At 56.0% G+C, this 15,998-nt stretch overlaps 7 protein-coding genes across 7 annotated transcripts; 2 read left to right on the forward strand and 5 right to left on the reverse strand.

The window, feature by feature from the left end:
• Positions 1-966: 966 nt before the first annotated feature.
• On the reverse strand, positions 967-3,106 carry BKCO1_600012 (calcium dependent mitochondrial carrier protein; the record flags this gene model as incomplete). Its single annotated transcript, XM_020277761.1, has 8 exons — positions 967-1,486; positions 1,549-1,581; positions 1,639-1,742; positions 1,790-1,851; positions 1,902-2,515; positions 2,571-2,778; positions 2,837-2,917; positions 2,980-3,106. 8 exons carry the CDS (start codon positions 3,104-3,106, stop codon positions 967-969), a joined length of 1,749 nt encoding a protein of 582 aa, XP_020133778.1.
• Positions 3,107-3,540: 434 nt separating this feature from the next.
• BKCO1_600013 (rna polymerase ii holoenzyme cyclin-like subunit) lies at positions 3,541-4,534 on the forward strand (the record flags this gene model as incomplete). The annotated part of the gene is made up of 3 exons (XM_020277772.1): positions 3,541-3,700; positions 3,751-3,960; positions 4,011-4,534. 3 exons carry the CDS (start codon positions 3,541-3,543, stop codon positions 4,532-4,534), a joined length of 894 nt encoding a protein of 297 aa, XP_020133777.1.
• A 1,065-nt stretch (positions 4,535-5,599) lies between these two features.
• BKCO1_600014 (carbohydrate esterase family 4 protein) lies at positions 5,600-6,611 on the reverse strand (the record flags this gene model as incomplete). Its single annotated transcript, XM_020277783.1, has 3 exons — positions 5,600-5,667; positions 5,724-6,167; positions 6,365-6,611. The coding sequence occupies 3 exons, from the start codon at positions 6,609-6,611 to the stop codon at positions 5,600-5,602; spliced, it is 759 nt and encodes a 252-aa protein (XP_020133921.1).
• A 1,956-nt stretch (positions 6,612-8,567) lies between these two features.
• BKCO1_600015 (carbon-nitrogen family protein) lies at positions 8,568-9,638 on the forward strand (the record flags this gene model as incomplete). The annotated part of the gene is made up of 3 exons (XM_020277794.1): positions 8,568-8,992; positions 9,079-9,157; positions 9,249-9,638. 3 exons carry the CDS (start codon positions 8,568-8,570, stop codon positions 9,636-9,638), a joined length of 894 nt encoding a protein of 297 aa, XP_020133920.1.
• A 1,419-nt stretch (positions 9,639-11,057) lies between these two features.
• Positions 11,058-12,404, reverse strand: BKCO1_600016 (ribonuclease p 40kda subunit; the record flags this gene model as incomplete). Its single annotated transcript, XM_020277805.1, has 6 exons — positions 11,058-11,524; positions 11,577-11,720; positions 11,777-11,878; positions 11,940-12,002; positions 12,059-12,203; positions 12,261-12,404. The coding sequence occupies 6 exons, from the start codon at positions 12,402-12,404 to the stop codon at positions 11,058-11,060; spliced, it is 1,065 nt and encodes a 354-aa protein (XP_020133919.1).
• A 430-nt stretch (positions 12,405-12,834) lies between these two features.
• On the reverse strand, positions 12,835-14,001 carry BKCO1_600017 (ubiquitin conjugating enzyme e2; the record flags this gene model as incomplete). The annotated part of the gene is made up of 1 exon (XM_020277816.1): positions 12,835-14,001. The coding sequence occupies one exon, from the start codon at positions 13,999-14,001 to the stop codon at positions 12,835-12,837; it is 1,167 nt and encodes a 388-aa protein (XP_020133918.1).
• Positions 14,002-14,736: 735 nt separating this feature from the next.
• Positions 14,737-15,863, reverse strand: BKCO1_600018 (mpv17 pmp22 family protein; the record flags this gene model as incomplete). Its single annotated transcript, XM_020277827.1, has 6 exons — positions 14,737-14,808; positions 14,866-15,032; positions 15,096-15,447; positions 15,537-15,562; positions 15,620-15,710; positions 15,798-15,863. The coding sequence occupies 6 exons, from the start codon at positions 15,861-15,863 to the stop codon at positions 14,737-14,739; spliced, it is 774 nt and encodes a 257-aa protein (XP_020133917.1).
• Positions 15,864-15,998: the final 135 nt, after the last annotated feature.

Here is a 15,998-nt window from a genome sequence, read left to right on the forward strand (position 1 = left end):
TTGGTCGGAGAAGGGGAAAGGCAAGGGATATGGATTACACCTTTTGGGAAAAAAGGGAAAGCGGGAATTCCCTCATTTTGGACGAGAGCATAAACTCCGTGGTAACCCCGGCGCGAGGCTCCATGGCCTAGGTAAATCAACACACATCAGTAATACAGTGCGAAGATATATTTCAATCGTCAACGTGCGGGTTCCTTGTATTTTAATCCTCCCCCTCGTCTAATCTTTCGTTACAAAGGGAACGAAACTCGTGCACCTCTCTCCTGTTTAGAAGAAAGGGCGTCGTCGAGACCACTAGTCTAAACCGCTTTGAGATGACCGTCCCTCCCACCATACACCTTATCCCGCCCATGTTGTCTCACCCAAAGGTGCAGGAAAACAATCTGCCGTTCCGTGAACGGCATCCCCCGACTCCAGTGACAAAGGGAAAAGGCCCAGTGTAATGATTCCATCCTCCCCGTTGTTCCTGTCTAATTGGCAGACGTAAATTTCGCTCGCACACTCAATGCACACGCCGGGAAAACGCCGGGCCCCCGGAGGTACAAGAGGGACAAGAGACAATGAGTGATTATGAGAAAACGTTAGATGTGCCTGGTAAAGACTGTTCTCTGTACCATCCTCAGGTCACCATCTTCTGTGTAGCCAGTCTCCCATCCCAAGTCACTCCCCTTCGAGTAAACTCCCAAGAAAGCATCATGTCCTGATTGTTAAAATTTTGAAAATCGTACTGTGGCTGTAGGACGAACGAAACGGCTCGGTGGAGGAGCCGAAGGGGTATCTCTGCTCGGAGAAGAAAAAAGATTTGCGCGTTCAACTTGGAAGCGACGCATTGGATCATCTCTGGATGTCGAGCTTGATGTTGGTCCAGCAGCAGTCTATGGCTGGTCATAATGCTTTTTTCTTTTTTTCTTTGGCAGCTCTCGGTTTGGCCGGTGCTGTTGCTTTCTAGTTCGTTTTGGAGAATCCTCAATGAAGTTCAAGGGCCTGCTTAGATTTCTCGTACACCACGTAGGTGATTGACACGGCCGGCACGACCTTCAGAAGGTTAGGCGTCAGGCCCTTGAAGAGTCCCCTGGCACCTTCACCCTTGATTGTCTGACGCGTGACATCCATAATGCCAGTGTACGTCCTCGGATGCAGGACCGTGCCTTGGCTCTGTAGTCGTGTGCGGAGCAAATTCAGCGGGTAGACAAGACTGGCGCCGAAGGCACCACTGAATCCACCGATGAATGCAGTCATGAAGCTGCCTGGCTCGGCCTGTTCCTCGTGGCAACCGCGTTTCTCGGCATTGCGGGTCGTGACGGCGCGTTTGAGGTATTCGAACGTTCCCAGATCGATGGCCGCGTAAGGGAAGATCCCGAAAAGACCCATTGGCAGACCGCGATAGAAGGAACGGAGGCCATCCTTCATCCACATTTTCTTGGCGGTTGCTATAATTAGCTTGTTTCCGTGAAGACCGCCGGAGACGGTTTCGCATTGCATGCGGCTACGCGATGACGTCAGTCCTGATGCAACCCAGCCAAACCTCCTGGACGCTTGGTTACTCACAATTTCAAGGTGTCCAATGGATAGACCACGGCCCTGATAACGAATTAGGAGCTTCGTTCCCCTTCTCAAAGGTAGGCAGGCTATGCTCACTGGGAAACCATTCCTCCAAAGCCACCGGCCATGAATTTCGACCAGGTGTGGATGTCTCGCGGATTTCCGTGGCCCTCGATCTTGGCGAACATGCGTTTCGATGCCTGTGCCTTGTGAGTAGAATTCATCCGAGCTCTCCCATCGCGCCTACCTCGAATGCGCCAAACTTCACGGCCGATTCAGGCATGACCTTGACCACGTTCAAACCGTTGCCTGCGCTCCAATTAGCAATTGCGACCCATGTTGGATGCTTTCCAGCATACCTGCGTAGAGACTCCGCATTCCGCCGGCAGCCCACAATTCTTTTGTGGCAATCACCAGAGATTTGGTGCCTTGCTTGGCCGCCACGACGGGAGCTCCGGATTTCGCAGCGGCTACAGCAGTCTCGGCGGTGCTGGTTTGCGCGATGAGGTACACTTTCAAACGGTCGAGGGGAGCGGTTGTTGTACGAGAGACGATGCCAGCGACACCTCCCGCCGCAAAGTAGCCTGGATTCGGGACGCAAGCAGTCAGCACCGGCTCCACATGCGTTTGCCATAAATTCTCGGCGCTCTCGGGCGTGGCGGTCGAGGCTCCGAGGCCTACTTCGGGCGGGAGGAGGGGCGGCTGCGCGGTGGCTGGGCGCTGCGGGCCGGATTGCATCAATGCAGAAGTCTCACTCTCGCGCTCGACTGGGGGCAGGGAAGAGGTGGAGTGGGATTTTGCAATGCCGATGAGTGAGCCAAAGAGAGCGTGGAGTAGCCAAGTACCTAGTCCGTTCATGAGCTCGTCGTTGACTCCGACATCGCCCTCAGGGTTCATCTGCACAGTCGACGAGTAGTAGGACATGACCGCCTTCAGGCTGGGGGTCTCGGCGGGTATGAACAGGAGGAAGTCCCTGTGCAGGCCGTGGTCAGCATGCGCGGAGCCGCAATTCGCTCGCGCAAACGTACCGCCATTCTTCAAAGCTGATAACCCCATCCTTGTTGCTGTCGACCTCGCCGAAGAATTGGTTCAGCTTGGAGTCGGGCACCCTGAGGCCGGCGCGCAGGAAGCCCGCTCGCAGCTCGCTCTTTTCCAGCCGGCCATCATTGTTGCGGTCGATGCTTCGGAAGAGCTGCCAGAGCTCGTGCTCCGTCTGCCGTACGAACTGGTGGAATTCTTTGGGGCCGTAGTCAGTGTCGCCCACGGGCAGGAGAGCGCGAGGGATATGCCTGACCGGAGTAGGAGATCTCGCCGTTGCCGTCAGCGTCGACGCTCTTCAGCACGTCCTTCAGGAGGTCGTCGGCGTTCTTGAGCGCTGGTCGGAGGGTCAGCGGGCGCGAGGGCAGCGGGCGGGCGGGCAGCGGGCGGGCGACGTACGGTGGTCAATTTTTCGTAAGCCGCGCTTGAGGCCGTTGAGGTCGAGATGGCCCTGCTTCCGGGTATCGAGCTGGCTCCAGAGCGCCTCAACCCGCGCATCCTGGGCATTGGCGGTTTCGAGGATCATGGTCGGTCGGGGGGGTTATCTGGATTGTTGCGAGGCCATTTCACGCAGGGAGAGAGGCAGGGCCCGGCGGTCGAGGGAGACGTCGGGAGTGCTTTGCGGCGAGCTGAGGCCGCGAAAAGCGCATGGAAGCTGGGTGAGGTGGGGCGTTGCTGGGATTTGGAGGCAGCGGAGTCTGACAAAGGCCAGCGTGCGAATGGGTGGCCGCGAAAAGCCGAGCCCGCGCCCGGTACCCACAACACCAAAGGCTATCCCTTAGCCCGCCCTCCCCACCCCCTGCGCCAATCGCGCCCCGATTCGTTCCCGCCGGCTCTGCAACCTGCCCGTGCGCGCCTTCTGTGACCGCACGGCTCCACATCCTCCCCAAGCCAGCTCCTCGACCGCTGGCCTCCGTGGCATGGCTCATCTCCGCCCGTGACAGCTGCCCGCCTGCCGCCATGTCTGCCAGCTACTGGAGCTCCTCCCAGCGCCGCTTCTGGACCTACACCAAGCCGGAGCTGGCCCAGATCCGCCGCAGCCTCGAGGATGAGAACAAGGAACTGGTTCAGAAATACCCTCTTCCCGACCGCCGCCTCCTGCACATCTATTTCTGCAGCCGTACGCGTCCCAGCTCTGCCGCGCCATGCACATGCTCATTTCCCTCGCAGAGCTCAGCAAACTCGTCCGCAGGTTGAAACTGTCCCAGCAAGCCGTGGCCACTGCCCAGGTCTACATTCGCCGCGTTTACACCAAGATCGAGATCCGGAGGACCAATTCCAATCTGGTCATACTCACTGCCCTCTATCTGGCCTGCAAGATGGAGGAGAGCCCCCAGCACATCCGCGTGATTCTTGGAGAGGCCCGTCAAGCGTGGCAAGGTAGTGAACTTTCACCTCACTGCGAGTCGTTTTCCAACTAACCCCCACAGACATCATCCTTCCCGACACCTCAAAGCTCGGCGAGTGCGAATTCAGCCTCATCTCAGAGATGAATTCCCAGCTCATCATACACCATCCCTACCGCAGCTTGCTAGACCTCCAAGCCAGCTTCAAGCTGACCCATGAGGAGTATGCCCAGGCCGAATACGTCATAAACGACCATTATCTGACAGATCTGCCCCTGCTCCATCCGCCTCATGTCATTGCAATCGCTGCCATGGTCGTTGCCGTGACACTTGGGCCCACGCAAGCCGGCATCAACATGCTGACTGCTGCCAACATGCAAAGCGCAATGTCAGGCCTTGCCCAGCAACAGACCGGCACTGGCGGGGCATCTCCTGTCAAGATGCAGCACTTGATGAATTGGCTCGCAGATTCAACCGTGGACATCGAGGCTGTGGCCGACTGCGTCCAGGAGATGGTATCACTGTATGAGGTTTGGGAGCAGTACAACGAAAAGATTTGCAAAGACCAGGTCAACAGATTCATCAAGGCACGGGGTCTGGAAAAGTGAGCTCTCAAAAAAGCGGGCTTGTCCAACGAAGGTATTGCACAGCATCGCAGGGGCAGAAGGCAGAGACGGCTGCGCCTCAGCGGACCCCATTTCCATGCACAGACCCAAGGAAGTTTTTCAGCTCCCGGAGAGGCCGCCCCTAGGCAGCTACCAGTCTACTGGGCATATGGGTTCACAAGCAATGCCTCAGCCTTGCCTTTCTCCAGCACCCATGTTTCGGCCTATGGCGACAATGGGCCTTCTCCCAAGGTCAAGGGTCACTTCTTTTTCTGGACCTCGCCGGCCAAGACAAGTTTGTGGTTCATAGACCATGTTGAGTACCACGAAAGGGATTTCGCTAGGTCGTTATGGTAGCGTACCACTGGTCAGCCTTGCCTCCGAAGAAGCCCGCAGCACTGAATATAAATCTCTCTGTTACCGCAACCCGAAGACGAGACAAAGCAGAATCAGATCTCAAACTCCCTCGTGGACCTTTACAAAATCAACTCGACCACCCTCGCGCTCGGAATCAAGCACAACAACAGCAGGAACCATGGACAAAACGGAACTCTCCCAGCAGAAGACAGAACTCCGATACGCGCAACTGCAATCGGCCCTTCTTATGCTCATCCTATCCTTCCTCGTCACCATTACAGTCATCATTATCTGCGTCATCATCCGCGTTGAGGGAATCCTCAACACGATGCACCTTTGAGCCCATTCACCATCTACGCCGTCGAAGTCTATGCGCATTCGACAGCTTTGAATACCGAGATCAGCCTTACTTGAACGACAATGGCGCACAATATCTACACGATTCAGGCGACCGGGTGCCGTCGCCCGCATCATCATAGCGGATTTCGCCTATCAAACGCCTATACGGCTGACGAACTTTAGCCTCCAGCTTTGCGGAATGGACTGTCTTTCTGAATTTAGAAGAGGATTGCGGTAGCGAAGAAGCGTCAACACACGTGTCCTTGAGGAAATGGAAGTCATATTGGTACCGTTCGTCAACTATGTACTTAGAATCCACCATGACATCCAATATCCTCCGATACCGGTCCATCTCCTACCCGTAACTCGTGTTTAACAAGTCTGTGAAGAAGCCGGAGTGCCACTCGTATAGGCTCCGTCAGCATCGCCAAGGCATTCGGCTAGTCGCAATCAGCACTCCCTCGTCCACACCGAGAAAGAAGTAGAATCGACCTACCAACAGTCACGAGTTTCAAGTTGTTTTGGCTAGCCCAGCTGATCAGCCACGGAACGAGCTGGGTCACGGTGGACTGGTAGGTCTCGTGCATGAGGGGGATATGGCCGTTGCCAGAAGCACCGGCGTTGGTGAACTGCTGCTCGCTCTGAGCGACGCTGTAGCCGTTCCAGTCGCCGCTATCGACGTCGTCGGTGATGATGCGGTAGCCGAGCGTCGCCATGGTCGACTGCACGCTGCCGCCCGTGGCGAGGTACGGCGGACGCATGTACGTCGGTTTCTTTCCGATGATGCTGACGAGCGCGCCCTCGAGCTTCTGCATCTGCGTCGTCAGGTCGGCGGCGCTGAGCGAGCCGAAGTTCGACGGGTGGCTCCAGCTGTGCGAGGCGATCTGGTGGCCGGCGCTGTACGCGTTCTGCAGCGCCGTCTTTTGGTTGTAAATGCAGCCTGGGTGCCATTTGCAAAGCAAGTGTCAGCTCTTTCGCCCCCGCGTGAATTGGTCGCCGGCAGGAAAGTCAAGTATGTACAGATGCAAGCTGATCCAAAGATAGTGTTGCAATCTCATTGTTTCACTTCGGACCGTATGGCCGGTGCTGGGGTTGCACGACTTGCAGCTGAGCTCCTAAAGCATCGAAAATGCTCACCGTAAAGCGTGCCGGTCACAAAGAAGGTCCCCTTGGCCCCGGCTGCGTTGAGCGTATCAACCAAAGTCTGCGTGTACTGGTATGGCCCGTCGTCGAATGCCAACGCCAACATGCCTGGAGAAGAGCACTTCGTGATGACTTGCCCGGCTGCTGGGCCAGCGCGTTTGAAGGCCTCGAGCGGGCTTGGTACCGGGGTAGCCGCGGCCAGCACGGCGAACGCGGAGGTCAGGACTGTGGAGATATGCATGATTCTGATGTTGGACAGAGTGATGAGATGTGCAAAGGCGATGAAGAGGCTGTCTGGTCGGATGGCTGGAAACAATTCTTGAGAACCACCTCGAGCTTTATAGTGAAAAAGGTATTGAATCTACTAGAAACATCCAAGTCCTGCAATAGTCGAAGCCCCTAAGAAAGGCGCTGCGGGCCGTCGGTTCGCGTACATCTCTTACGAGGCCAAACAGAGCGTGGGGCACCCAAGCATTTCAGCCTGTACCTTAGCGAGTAGCTCCAGCTTCCCCAGATTTTAGAAATGTCGGGAAATACCATCGCCACTACTATACAGTGGTTTGATGCGAGGGTGTGATGGATGGCTCATTTTACCCGTACATTTTACCCGCACTTGGTTGGACGCTTGGACGAGCTTGGTGTCGTCCATTGAGCTGTAGAACTCTCGTGTTGAGCCTAGACATTTGAGCCAAGACGTGGCGGTGCCTGAAACGCGCCCGGATATATCGAAGTATAATAGGCCTGGATCCGTGATCTTTGCCGTTTAGGCTATGGATCCACCTTTAGACTTCATCAGACGAGTACATGATGCACATGATGCGATGACGGATCAAAGGATGTCTACCTCAAAAGAACATTGACAAATTACTTGGGTCGAAGGAGAGCTTTGGTAGTCATTATTGGTGTCAATACCGGGTAAATGACCGTACCTGCCGGGGACACAGCTGGTGACGGAAGTATTGAGCTCACCCGGGCACGCTCGTCTCACAACGATACTGAATTCTACTAATGTTCGTAGTTGAATCCAGCGCCCGGGCGTGAACATTAGTCTTGAATGCGGACAAATGCGTCAATACGCCGAATTCAACCACTTAAACGAGCTCGGACGATTCAACTACTCCGCCACCTTCTATAAGGCAGGCGATTGATTAGAAAAAAGAAACTATCTACAGCATCTCGTTTCGATTGTTTTAATATTTATCCTCGGGCAAAATGCTTTGCGTATATAGATTTTACAAAATTTCCTTTACTTCAATCACCAGCTTGGTAACAAGCTGTGAACACATCAGCAACAGGTCGCTTAGCTCAGTTGGTTAGAGCGTGGTGCTAATATTGGCAATCCTCCCAGGGGATTAAGAGTTGACGCCAAGGTCGCGAGTTCGACCCTCGTAGTGACCATCCTGTTCTTTTTTTTTCTTAATCCTTTTGCGTTATGGGACGGCCGGAAGCGTTGCGCAATCGTTTTGGAGATTGAGGTGATTGCGTGGCTCGCTGGCGGTGGTGGGAGAACCGATAAGGACAAGGCATGTAGAGAAGAGAGACAGCATTGTCCGCGCCATTCCTCCAGATCTGAAGTACTTTTTCATCGTGCTAAAGCTAGGTTGGACTGCAGTGGTGAGGTAGGTCGGTGTCGGCTCGGGGCCTTCGGAGGAACAAGTACCTTCATCTGCCCCGCGGTCACGATCGGCTCGTCATCAACGTCAGCTCTTCCGCTCCAGCCAGAGAGATCAACTGTCGAAGAGAGAGTCCGGGAGCCTTGTGCTAGAAAGAGCCAGGAAACACGAGAGAAGTAGAGAGGAAGCTTATTATTGTGCGAGACACCCACGAGCAATCACAATGGCTATTGCTGTAAGTAAAGCCCTGCTCCTCTTAGCGCTCGCCAATTCGTTACCGCAATGGTGTCGTTTCTTGAGGCTTTCTCTTGATGCCTTGGTCTCAAGGTCTTGGTAAACAAGGAAGCAGCGGTCGAGATACATGTCCCAACTGCTGCTCTCGGAACGAATTGACCCCCACTCTCGATTCTCGGCCGCTCACTTGGGACGAGGGTGTCACAATCCGTTCAGCAGGAAGGCATCCTTGTGTCTTGCTCACTTCGGTATCCGAGCACGCACCATGTAGTGCCGGGGAGCTGACCTTTCATCCTACAGGCGGTTGGTCAAATATGCTCCACAGCGAGCATGGCGCATAATCTCAAGCAATGCAGCCAGCTCGTCACCAAGGCAGCAGCGGCAGGTGCAAAGGTCAGGCTGCCCTCTATGCTGCCCCAAAAGACCCACTCCCGAAACCACACAAGGCAAACCCTACTCACCCACCGCCGCAGGCACTCTTCCTCCCCGAAGCCAGCGACTACATCGGCTCCTCGCCCGCCGAGACGGTCTCGCTCTGCAAGTCAGCGCAGGACAGCGAATTCGTGCGGGGCCTGCAAGACGAAGCGCGCCGGTCCAAGCTGCCCATCAACGTGGGCATCCACGAGCCCGCCGAGGGCGTCGATGGCGCCAGCGGCGGCAAGATCAAGAACACGCTGATCTGGATCGACGAGCGCGGCGACATCGTGCAGCGGTACCAGAAGCTGCACCTCTTCGACGTCGATATCCAGGGCGGTCCGACCCTGAAGGAGAGCCAGTACGTACGCGTCTTCCCCGCCATACAGCGTTGCTTCGTCCCCATGCATCCTCGGGCCATGGCTGACTTGTTGTTTTGCCGCACAGGAGCGTGGAACGGGGCAGCTCCATCTCGGCACCATTTCAGACACCGGTCGGCTGCGTTGGCATGACCATCTGCTTTGACGTGAGCACCCACCCACACACACACACACACACACACACGTCCCATGCCAGGAGAAAGTAAGCAAGGGCGGCTAACCACAGACCCAAAACAGCTCCGCTTTCCCGAGATCTCCCTCTCCCTCCGCCGGCAGGGCGCACAAGTCCTCGTCTACCCCTCCGCCTTCACCGTCCCGACCGGACGGGCGCACTGGGAGCCTCTGCTGCGCGCCCGCGCCATCGAAACCCAATCCTACGTCATCGCCGCGGCACAGTCGGGCTTCCACAACGAGAAGCGCTGTTCCTACGGCCACAGCGTCGTCGTCTCCCCTTGGGGCGAGGTCGTCGCCGACCTGGGCGGCTTCGACGCGCTCGACGGTTACAACGAGGTGGGGAGGCAGCCGCCCCCGGCGTTGGCGTTGGTGGATTTGGATCTGGCGTTTCTGGAGAAGGTGAGAAAGGAAGTGCCGTTGTTGAGGAGGACGGATGTGTATCCTGAGGTGTGATTGTTTGGCTGGTTGGCCGGTCGGGTAGAGGTGTATGGGGGACGGGAGGAGAAACGTGGTGGTCGGGAAATGATTCAAGGAAAAGCGCAGTCAATGAAGTGGGCAAGAAATACTTCCCTGGGTGCCAAAGTCAATGCAGATTTTCATCACGGTGACCACCAAGTAAAACACAATTCAAATTCAATCAAACACACTAGAGACTATATAGGAGCTCGTCTTAGCTTCGCCGTCTCCCGATCGACCGATGCGATCGCAACGGCTACTAGTCACCAGCACTACGTAGAAGTGCGAGCTCGGTAGCTGGTGTCCCTCCTCTTGCCGTACGCTTTGTTTTCCATTTACGTGTTCTGCCGTGTGCTGGCATGCTGTGGTATGGTTGATGTGCTGCGCTATGGCTTGTCGTGCTATAATGTGTTGTGCTATGGTTGGATGTCGTGTTGTGATTGGGATGTCTTGTGATTTGGGTGTCTTGTGATTGGGATGTCGTGTTGTGATTGGGATGTCTTGTGATTTGGATGTCTTGTGATTTGGATGTGTTGTGATTTGGATGTCGTGTTGTGATTTGGATGTCTTGTGATTTGGATGTGTTGTGATTTGGATGTGTTGTGATTTGGATGTCGTGTTGTGATTGGGACGTGTTGTGATTGGGATGTCTTGAGATTGGGAGTCGTGTTGTGATTGGGATTTCTGGTTGTGATTGGGAGTCTTGTTGTGATTGGGATGTCTTGTTGTGGTTGGGATGTCTTGTTGTGGTTGGGATGTCTTGTTGTGGTTGGGATGTCTTGTTGTGGTTGGGATGTTGTGTTGTGGTTGGGATGTCGTACTGTGGTGTGGTGTGCTGAGGGTGCCGTGTCGTGTTGTGGTTATAGTTTCTGTGCTGGGTTGGGTTTGGTTTCCGTAATGTGTACGTTCGTTCGATGGTAAATTCGCTCAGTGGCAGGTTCGGTGGAAGGGTGCGCGTTCGGTGAGAGGGAGGCTCGCTCGGCTGGCTTGGTTGATCGGTCGGTTCAGTAGATCGATGGGTTTGTTTTCGGGTTTGTCGATGGGTTCGTTCGTTCTGTGGTCGCTTGGGTTGTTCGTTTGTTCTGTCGGGGTTCCTTCGTTCGGTTGGTGGTCGGTCGGTCAGTCAGTGAGTTGAGGCTCCCGGAGGAGTTTGGATGGTAAGGAAGGAAAGAGAGGAAGAGAAGGCAAAGGGGGGTTTAAGTAGGCTAGCGGTTGATGTGAATGAGTCACCTGCACGTGCGACCGGCGGCGGTAGCTGGTCAAGGCACCCACACCAGTGTGAAGACCCTGTTGCCCAAAAGGGAAAACCCGGTGGCTGCCTACCAACCCGAAACTGCAAAGTGAGCCAGATGTAGCCGAAAATGCGCTCGATTATTGTTTCGAGTTTTCCAATCCTGTACCGTGTCCATCACGTACTCATTTGCACTCCCAACTCAGCACATCTCGCGATCCGATACCGAGCATGGTGTACGTCTCACCCTCGAAACCCGCGACAGTCATCGCCATCCAAGCCCGTTGCGCCCCAACGCTGCCACCAGCAACGCCCCTCCTCGCAGTCATCCAGAGTCGTAGTAGGAAAGCCGGGGGGATGAGGCCACGCCACCGCAGCCTGGTCAAATCCTCAGTAGCTGGCACATCCGCGTCGCCATCTGAGCGATACGGCATGGGCACCTCGTAGCGGCTCAGAAAGCTGTCAATGTCGTCGCTGGCGTTGATACGTGGCGACTCCAGGCTGACCATCCCGAGCCATTCCAGCACCTCGGTACTGTACTCCGGGTCGCAGAGGTCAGCGCTAGAGGTCAACGCAGGAACCTTGACCTGGGGTAGTTTGAGGCAGTCTGGCTGGGCCGTGAGGAGTTGCGGAGAATGCGCCAGAATCGGGCCTGCGACACGGGTGTTAGGGCGCTCTTGGTCATCGACATGGGGAATCCATACCTGAAGGAGATTGATGGGGGCTCTGGACATCATGGAAGAGCCATGTGAGAGAGTGGTTTAACACATTCTTGAACGCCCATACAATGCGCTCGAAGCCCTTTTTTCCGTGCAGCATGGATGGTTGGCGAAGCTCCAACTCAATGGCTAGGCGACATCAGTAGGCTGTGCTCAAGTCACGGAAGCCAGTGTGGATTGCATACCGAATCGTTCCTTGGTGTGCTTTCTGCCGCCATGAGGGATCGGCTTGCCCACAAGACCGCATTGTTCGTATGTTACGCGATCGAGCTCCAGCCTCAACACGCCTGAGAACAATGTCAGAACGCCGTGATCCCACTTGCCCGCCATCTGCAAGAAGAGCCATACCTTCACGGAGCGAGAAGACATTATCAAATTTACGGCGGCCTTCGGAAATCATCAAGACATTCCCTGCAAATGGTGTTGGTAAGTGCGAATAGCCGGCAAAAGGCGCCAGCTGCATTTACCAGTCTTGATGTAGTGGTTGAAGAAGTCGCCGTCGATGATCTGGCCAAGCGACATGTAAACTCTGGCATAGTGAAACTTGGCCGCATCACCGTCCAGCTCTTGTCGTATCGATTCACAGACGTCGTCAGGCAGGATCAAATCAGCCTGCCCTCAGCTTAGCACGATCAAAGTCACGTGGCGGCGGGGCGTCCAGCAACGAACGGTGTGTGAGAAAGGCTGAGCCAAGATGGTGTTGAAAGGTTTTTTCTTGGTCGGCGGATGCTTCTCGCTCACATGCTCGCCGAGCATGGCATGCGTGAAGTAGCATTTGGCCGATGGCGCGCTGTCATTTGCGATGTCGAGCATTTTGGCGGATTTCGGGATTAGGTTGCAAGGTGGGAGAGGGTGGGTGTCGTCACTGGTAGACTGATCAAACACGGTCCGTGCGGGCTTTCCGCTTCAGGCGACCATGGTTGCGACTATTTCGGTTGAGACGACAATAATGCCACGCATGATGCATTCGCTTGCGCAGCTCATCGCAACCGTCACAAGCACATCAAGAGACGTTTCGTAGGAATGGTTGGTTGGTTCTTCAGGTATCGTATCGCACAGCCAGCCTTGCGTTGTTCGTAGGTCCCTCTTCATTAAGAGTGCGTCAGCTCCAGGACACGCCGCTCCGAATTTCAAGACATTAACATGCGCCTTCGCTAATGCACCGCCCAGTCCGTCATGCAACGCCAGAAACAGTACCCCCAGCCGAACTCCAGGTCAAAAAGCCGCACTGGACAACCCCGCATTACAATCTCTTCAGCCCTCTACGAGGTCCAAAGGCCCCACGGTTGTACCTCTTCAAACAATACCCTGCAGCTTTGAAGCGCCGCATCTCATGCCGTTCCCTACGCGCCGCTTCTGGCGAGAATCTCGGCGCCCCAGCAGCCTTCTCTGGCGCCCAACCGAAGGACAAAGTGTTTAAGCGGCCATTGAGCGATCCGTGCGAAGACGAGCTGGAGGAGGGCCGCTCCGGGCTATGCGATGACTGAACCGCGAGCTGTGGGGTTTGATACGTGGCTTGCTGAGCAAGACTGGCAGCGGTATGCCTGGTGATGCGCACAGGTGCATTTGCAGTGCCGGGCGTCTGTATGCTGGCGAGAGGAGTGCTCGGCATCTCGAACGAGCCAGCCGCTGCCGACGTGCCCGCAGTGTTGATGGCCGGCGGCGCCGGTGTTGAGAGGCTGGCCGGTGCCGGTATCCAGTCGTCCGACTCGCGCCTCGATCCGACGTTTTCCTCCATCTCCGCTGCTGCAGCCACCGACGCCTTCTGCGTCGGTTTTGATTTGCCCTTGGTGCTCCTCCTCCCCTTTCCCTTTCCCCATGCCCGTTGCTGCTCCTCGGCCGCCATGTCGCTCTGCGCGGCATCCTTCTCCGCGTCGCTCCTCTCCTCCAACTTCTCCTCCCCCCGGGCCTTCGCCTCCTCCACCGACTGCCGCAGCTCTCTCGGCACCTGCGCATGGATGCCCGTCATCAACCGCGCCCGGCGGCAGAATGCGTCCCAGTCCTCCTGCAGCAACGCGCCGGCCTCGGCGTTGAGCGCGCTGGCGGGGTTGGGCTGGATGAGCAGGCAGCTGATGGTGACGAGCACGTCGCGCAGCGTCAGCCCGGCCTGCCAGTCGCGCTTGAGCGTATCGACGCACACGGCTCCCGTCGTCTCTTCGACATTGGGGTGCCAGATGCGCGTGCGGAAGTGCGCCGTCGGTGGCGCAGATGGGTATGTCGCCGGCATCTCCAGGTGGAGCCGGTACACGCCCGCCGCGTACGGCGTACCTTCCGGTCCCGCCAGCAGCACATCTAGCTGCGTCAGGTCGTCCGAGGAGTCGGTGTGCGGGGCGAAAAGATAGTTGGGCGGTAGGTCGGCGTGCAGCGTGGCGTGGTCGCCGGCGAGGCGTCGGAGCGACCGCGAGTTCATTCTGAGTGGCAAAGACAGGCAATGCGATTGGAATCCTAAGAGATACGGTTATAGGAGCAAGCAGCCAGAGGAGGATTGGCGTAAGAATGCTGTGGTAGATGAGGGTCGGATATGCGGTCGTGGAGGGGAATGTGTTGTTTACTGGGGCTCGTTCTGCGGTGCGACAGCCGCAGTTAAGCCAGCCGTGTTGCTTGAGGGTCGAAGCGCCCTGGCGCGCGGGTGACGCGCTCGCGCTCGTTTCGCGCCGCGTCTGATGGCTCCCTGGCACTTTTGCACCAACCGCGAGTGGTGCACCCCTGTTCTGCCCCATGGCTATATCCTCGAGGTTTCCTAATAAGCTTTTTTTTTTTTGGGTCTTGGCTTCTCCATGGGCCCGCTTTGTGGCTGCATCAACGTTTGCATCTCCTTTCACAAACATGCATGCATCATCTAGCGACCATTCTTTGTATCGAAACACAGACTCAATTTGAAGAGAACGCCAACACGGTCGTAAGAACTGCAGCAAGAGCAGTACGGTATGAGAACCACCAACGACAAACCCTTGCGCCCAGTAAATGCACCCAACCCTGCAAGATAAAACTTGGAGCAAACCCCGTCCAAACCCCCTCCCCCAACGCTGTAACTCATCTTAGGAGAAGGTGCAAAGGAACCTGGTTCGATTCCGGAAGTCGAAAAAGTAGCTGCTTGTGGGGACTCGGATCGAGTCCGGAAGCGTCTAGGATTGCTTTATCTCGCTTAGGCCTCGTCGGAGGCATTGGTCAGAGAAAGGTATGCGGTCCACGCAATGCCAATGGTGGAGACAAAGGGCTATGGAAAGGGGGCTGTTAGCAGTTGTCCTGGACATTGGTGTTGCGGGCGTCTTACAATTTGGTACTGGATGGGCATTAGACGGAAGTTGATGATCTGTACCGCCGGCCACACCACGTAGTTGGCCTTCAACGATGGAACATAGACATCTTGGAATTTGCGCAACACTGCGCGCTTGTCGCCGCCTTCCGCAACAGTCATGAAAGTGAAGAAGCATCCGAGACCTGAAGCAGATACGGTCAGTGACCATATTCTCATGGGCATGATGCAAGCTGTCAGACACATACCGAACGGTGCGAAGATGAACTGATCCAGAGCGACACGCTTCAGCGCCGGGCCTAGCTTAGCAGTCTTGGTGATGGGGAGGTTCCTTGACAAGAAACCAAACCACTTGTGCTGCACCGGCGCCATCAGGAAACCATAGGCCATGAATCTCGTCAACCTCTCGAAGTCGAATGGAGGAGGCAGGCGCCTTGAATCCGGAATGAGCTCATCGTCAGGGTACGGCATTTTCTTGTCGAGCTCATGAATCTCAATGGCGAAGAAGTCATCCTTGTCGACGCCTCCTGGTTTGCGCACCGCTCGCTCTCGGATTGCTGTCAGAGACTGTGCCACTGTGTCTGCGATGCCACCGAGGACCTATCGCCGCGTTAGTACCTAAAAGCATCGTGGTTCTACCGCAGTATCGCATCGTGGCAGGGCGCCAGGTGAGACGAGGGATGACGTACGGCATTCGTTATCATGGTTGTAAGAACTGGTCGCAGCTAGTCAGCGGCGCATCGCATGCCGGATATTTTCAGCGTCGACTTACCCGGTCGGTTCGCATAGTAAGTGTTGAACTTGCGCGAAAGGATAGATACGGCGGCCATTTGGAGGAGGAAGACGATAGCGTGTAGGAGAGGCTGGAGTTGCGGCCGGCAGAGTCAGCACCAGGTTGGCAGCGGAAGAAACGGCGCAAGGTTCGCCGGGATTCCATGGGGAGCACGTACAATACTGCCGTAGATATAGCGACTGTTGAGAGTGCGCAGAAGGCGACGTCGTTGCCCTTCAATCATTGTGAAAAGTGTGGCGGCGGTGGAGCACCCGGCTTGTGGTGACGTCGTTGTGAGGATCGGTGGTAGGCGCGAATGCGCTCCTGGGCGAGGGCAAGCTGGCTGGCAGCTGAGTGGCGGAGGTGCAGCCAACGCTCT

This window comes from Diplodia corticola (assembly GCF_001883845.1).
Source record: "Diplodia corticola strain CBS 112549 chromosome Unknown scaffold6, whole genome shotgun sequence".
NCBI classification, from domain to species: domain Eukaryota; kingdom Fungi; phylum Ascomycota; class Dothideomycetes; order Botryosphaeriales; family Botryosphaeriaceae; genus Diplodia; species Diplodia corticola.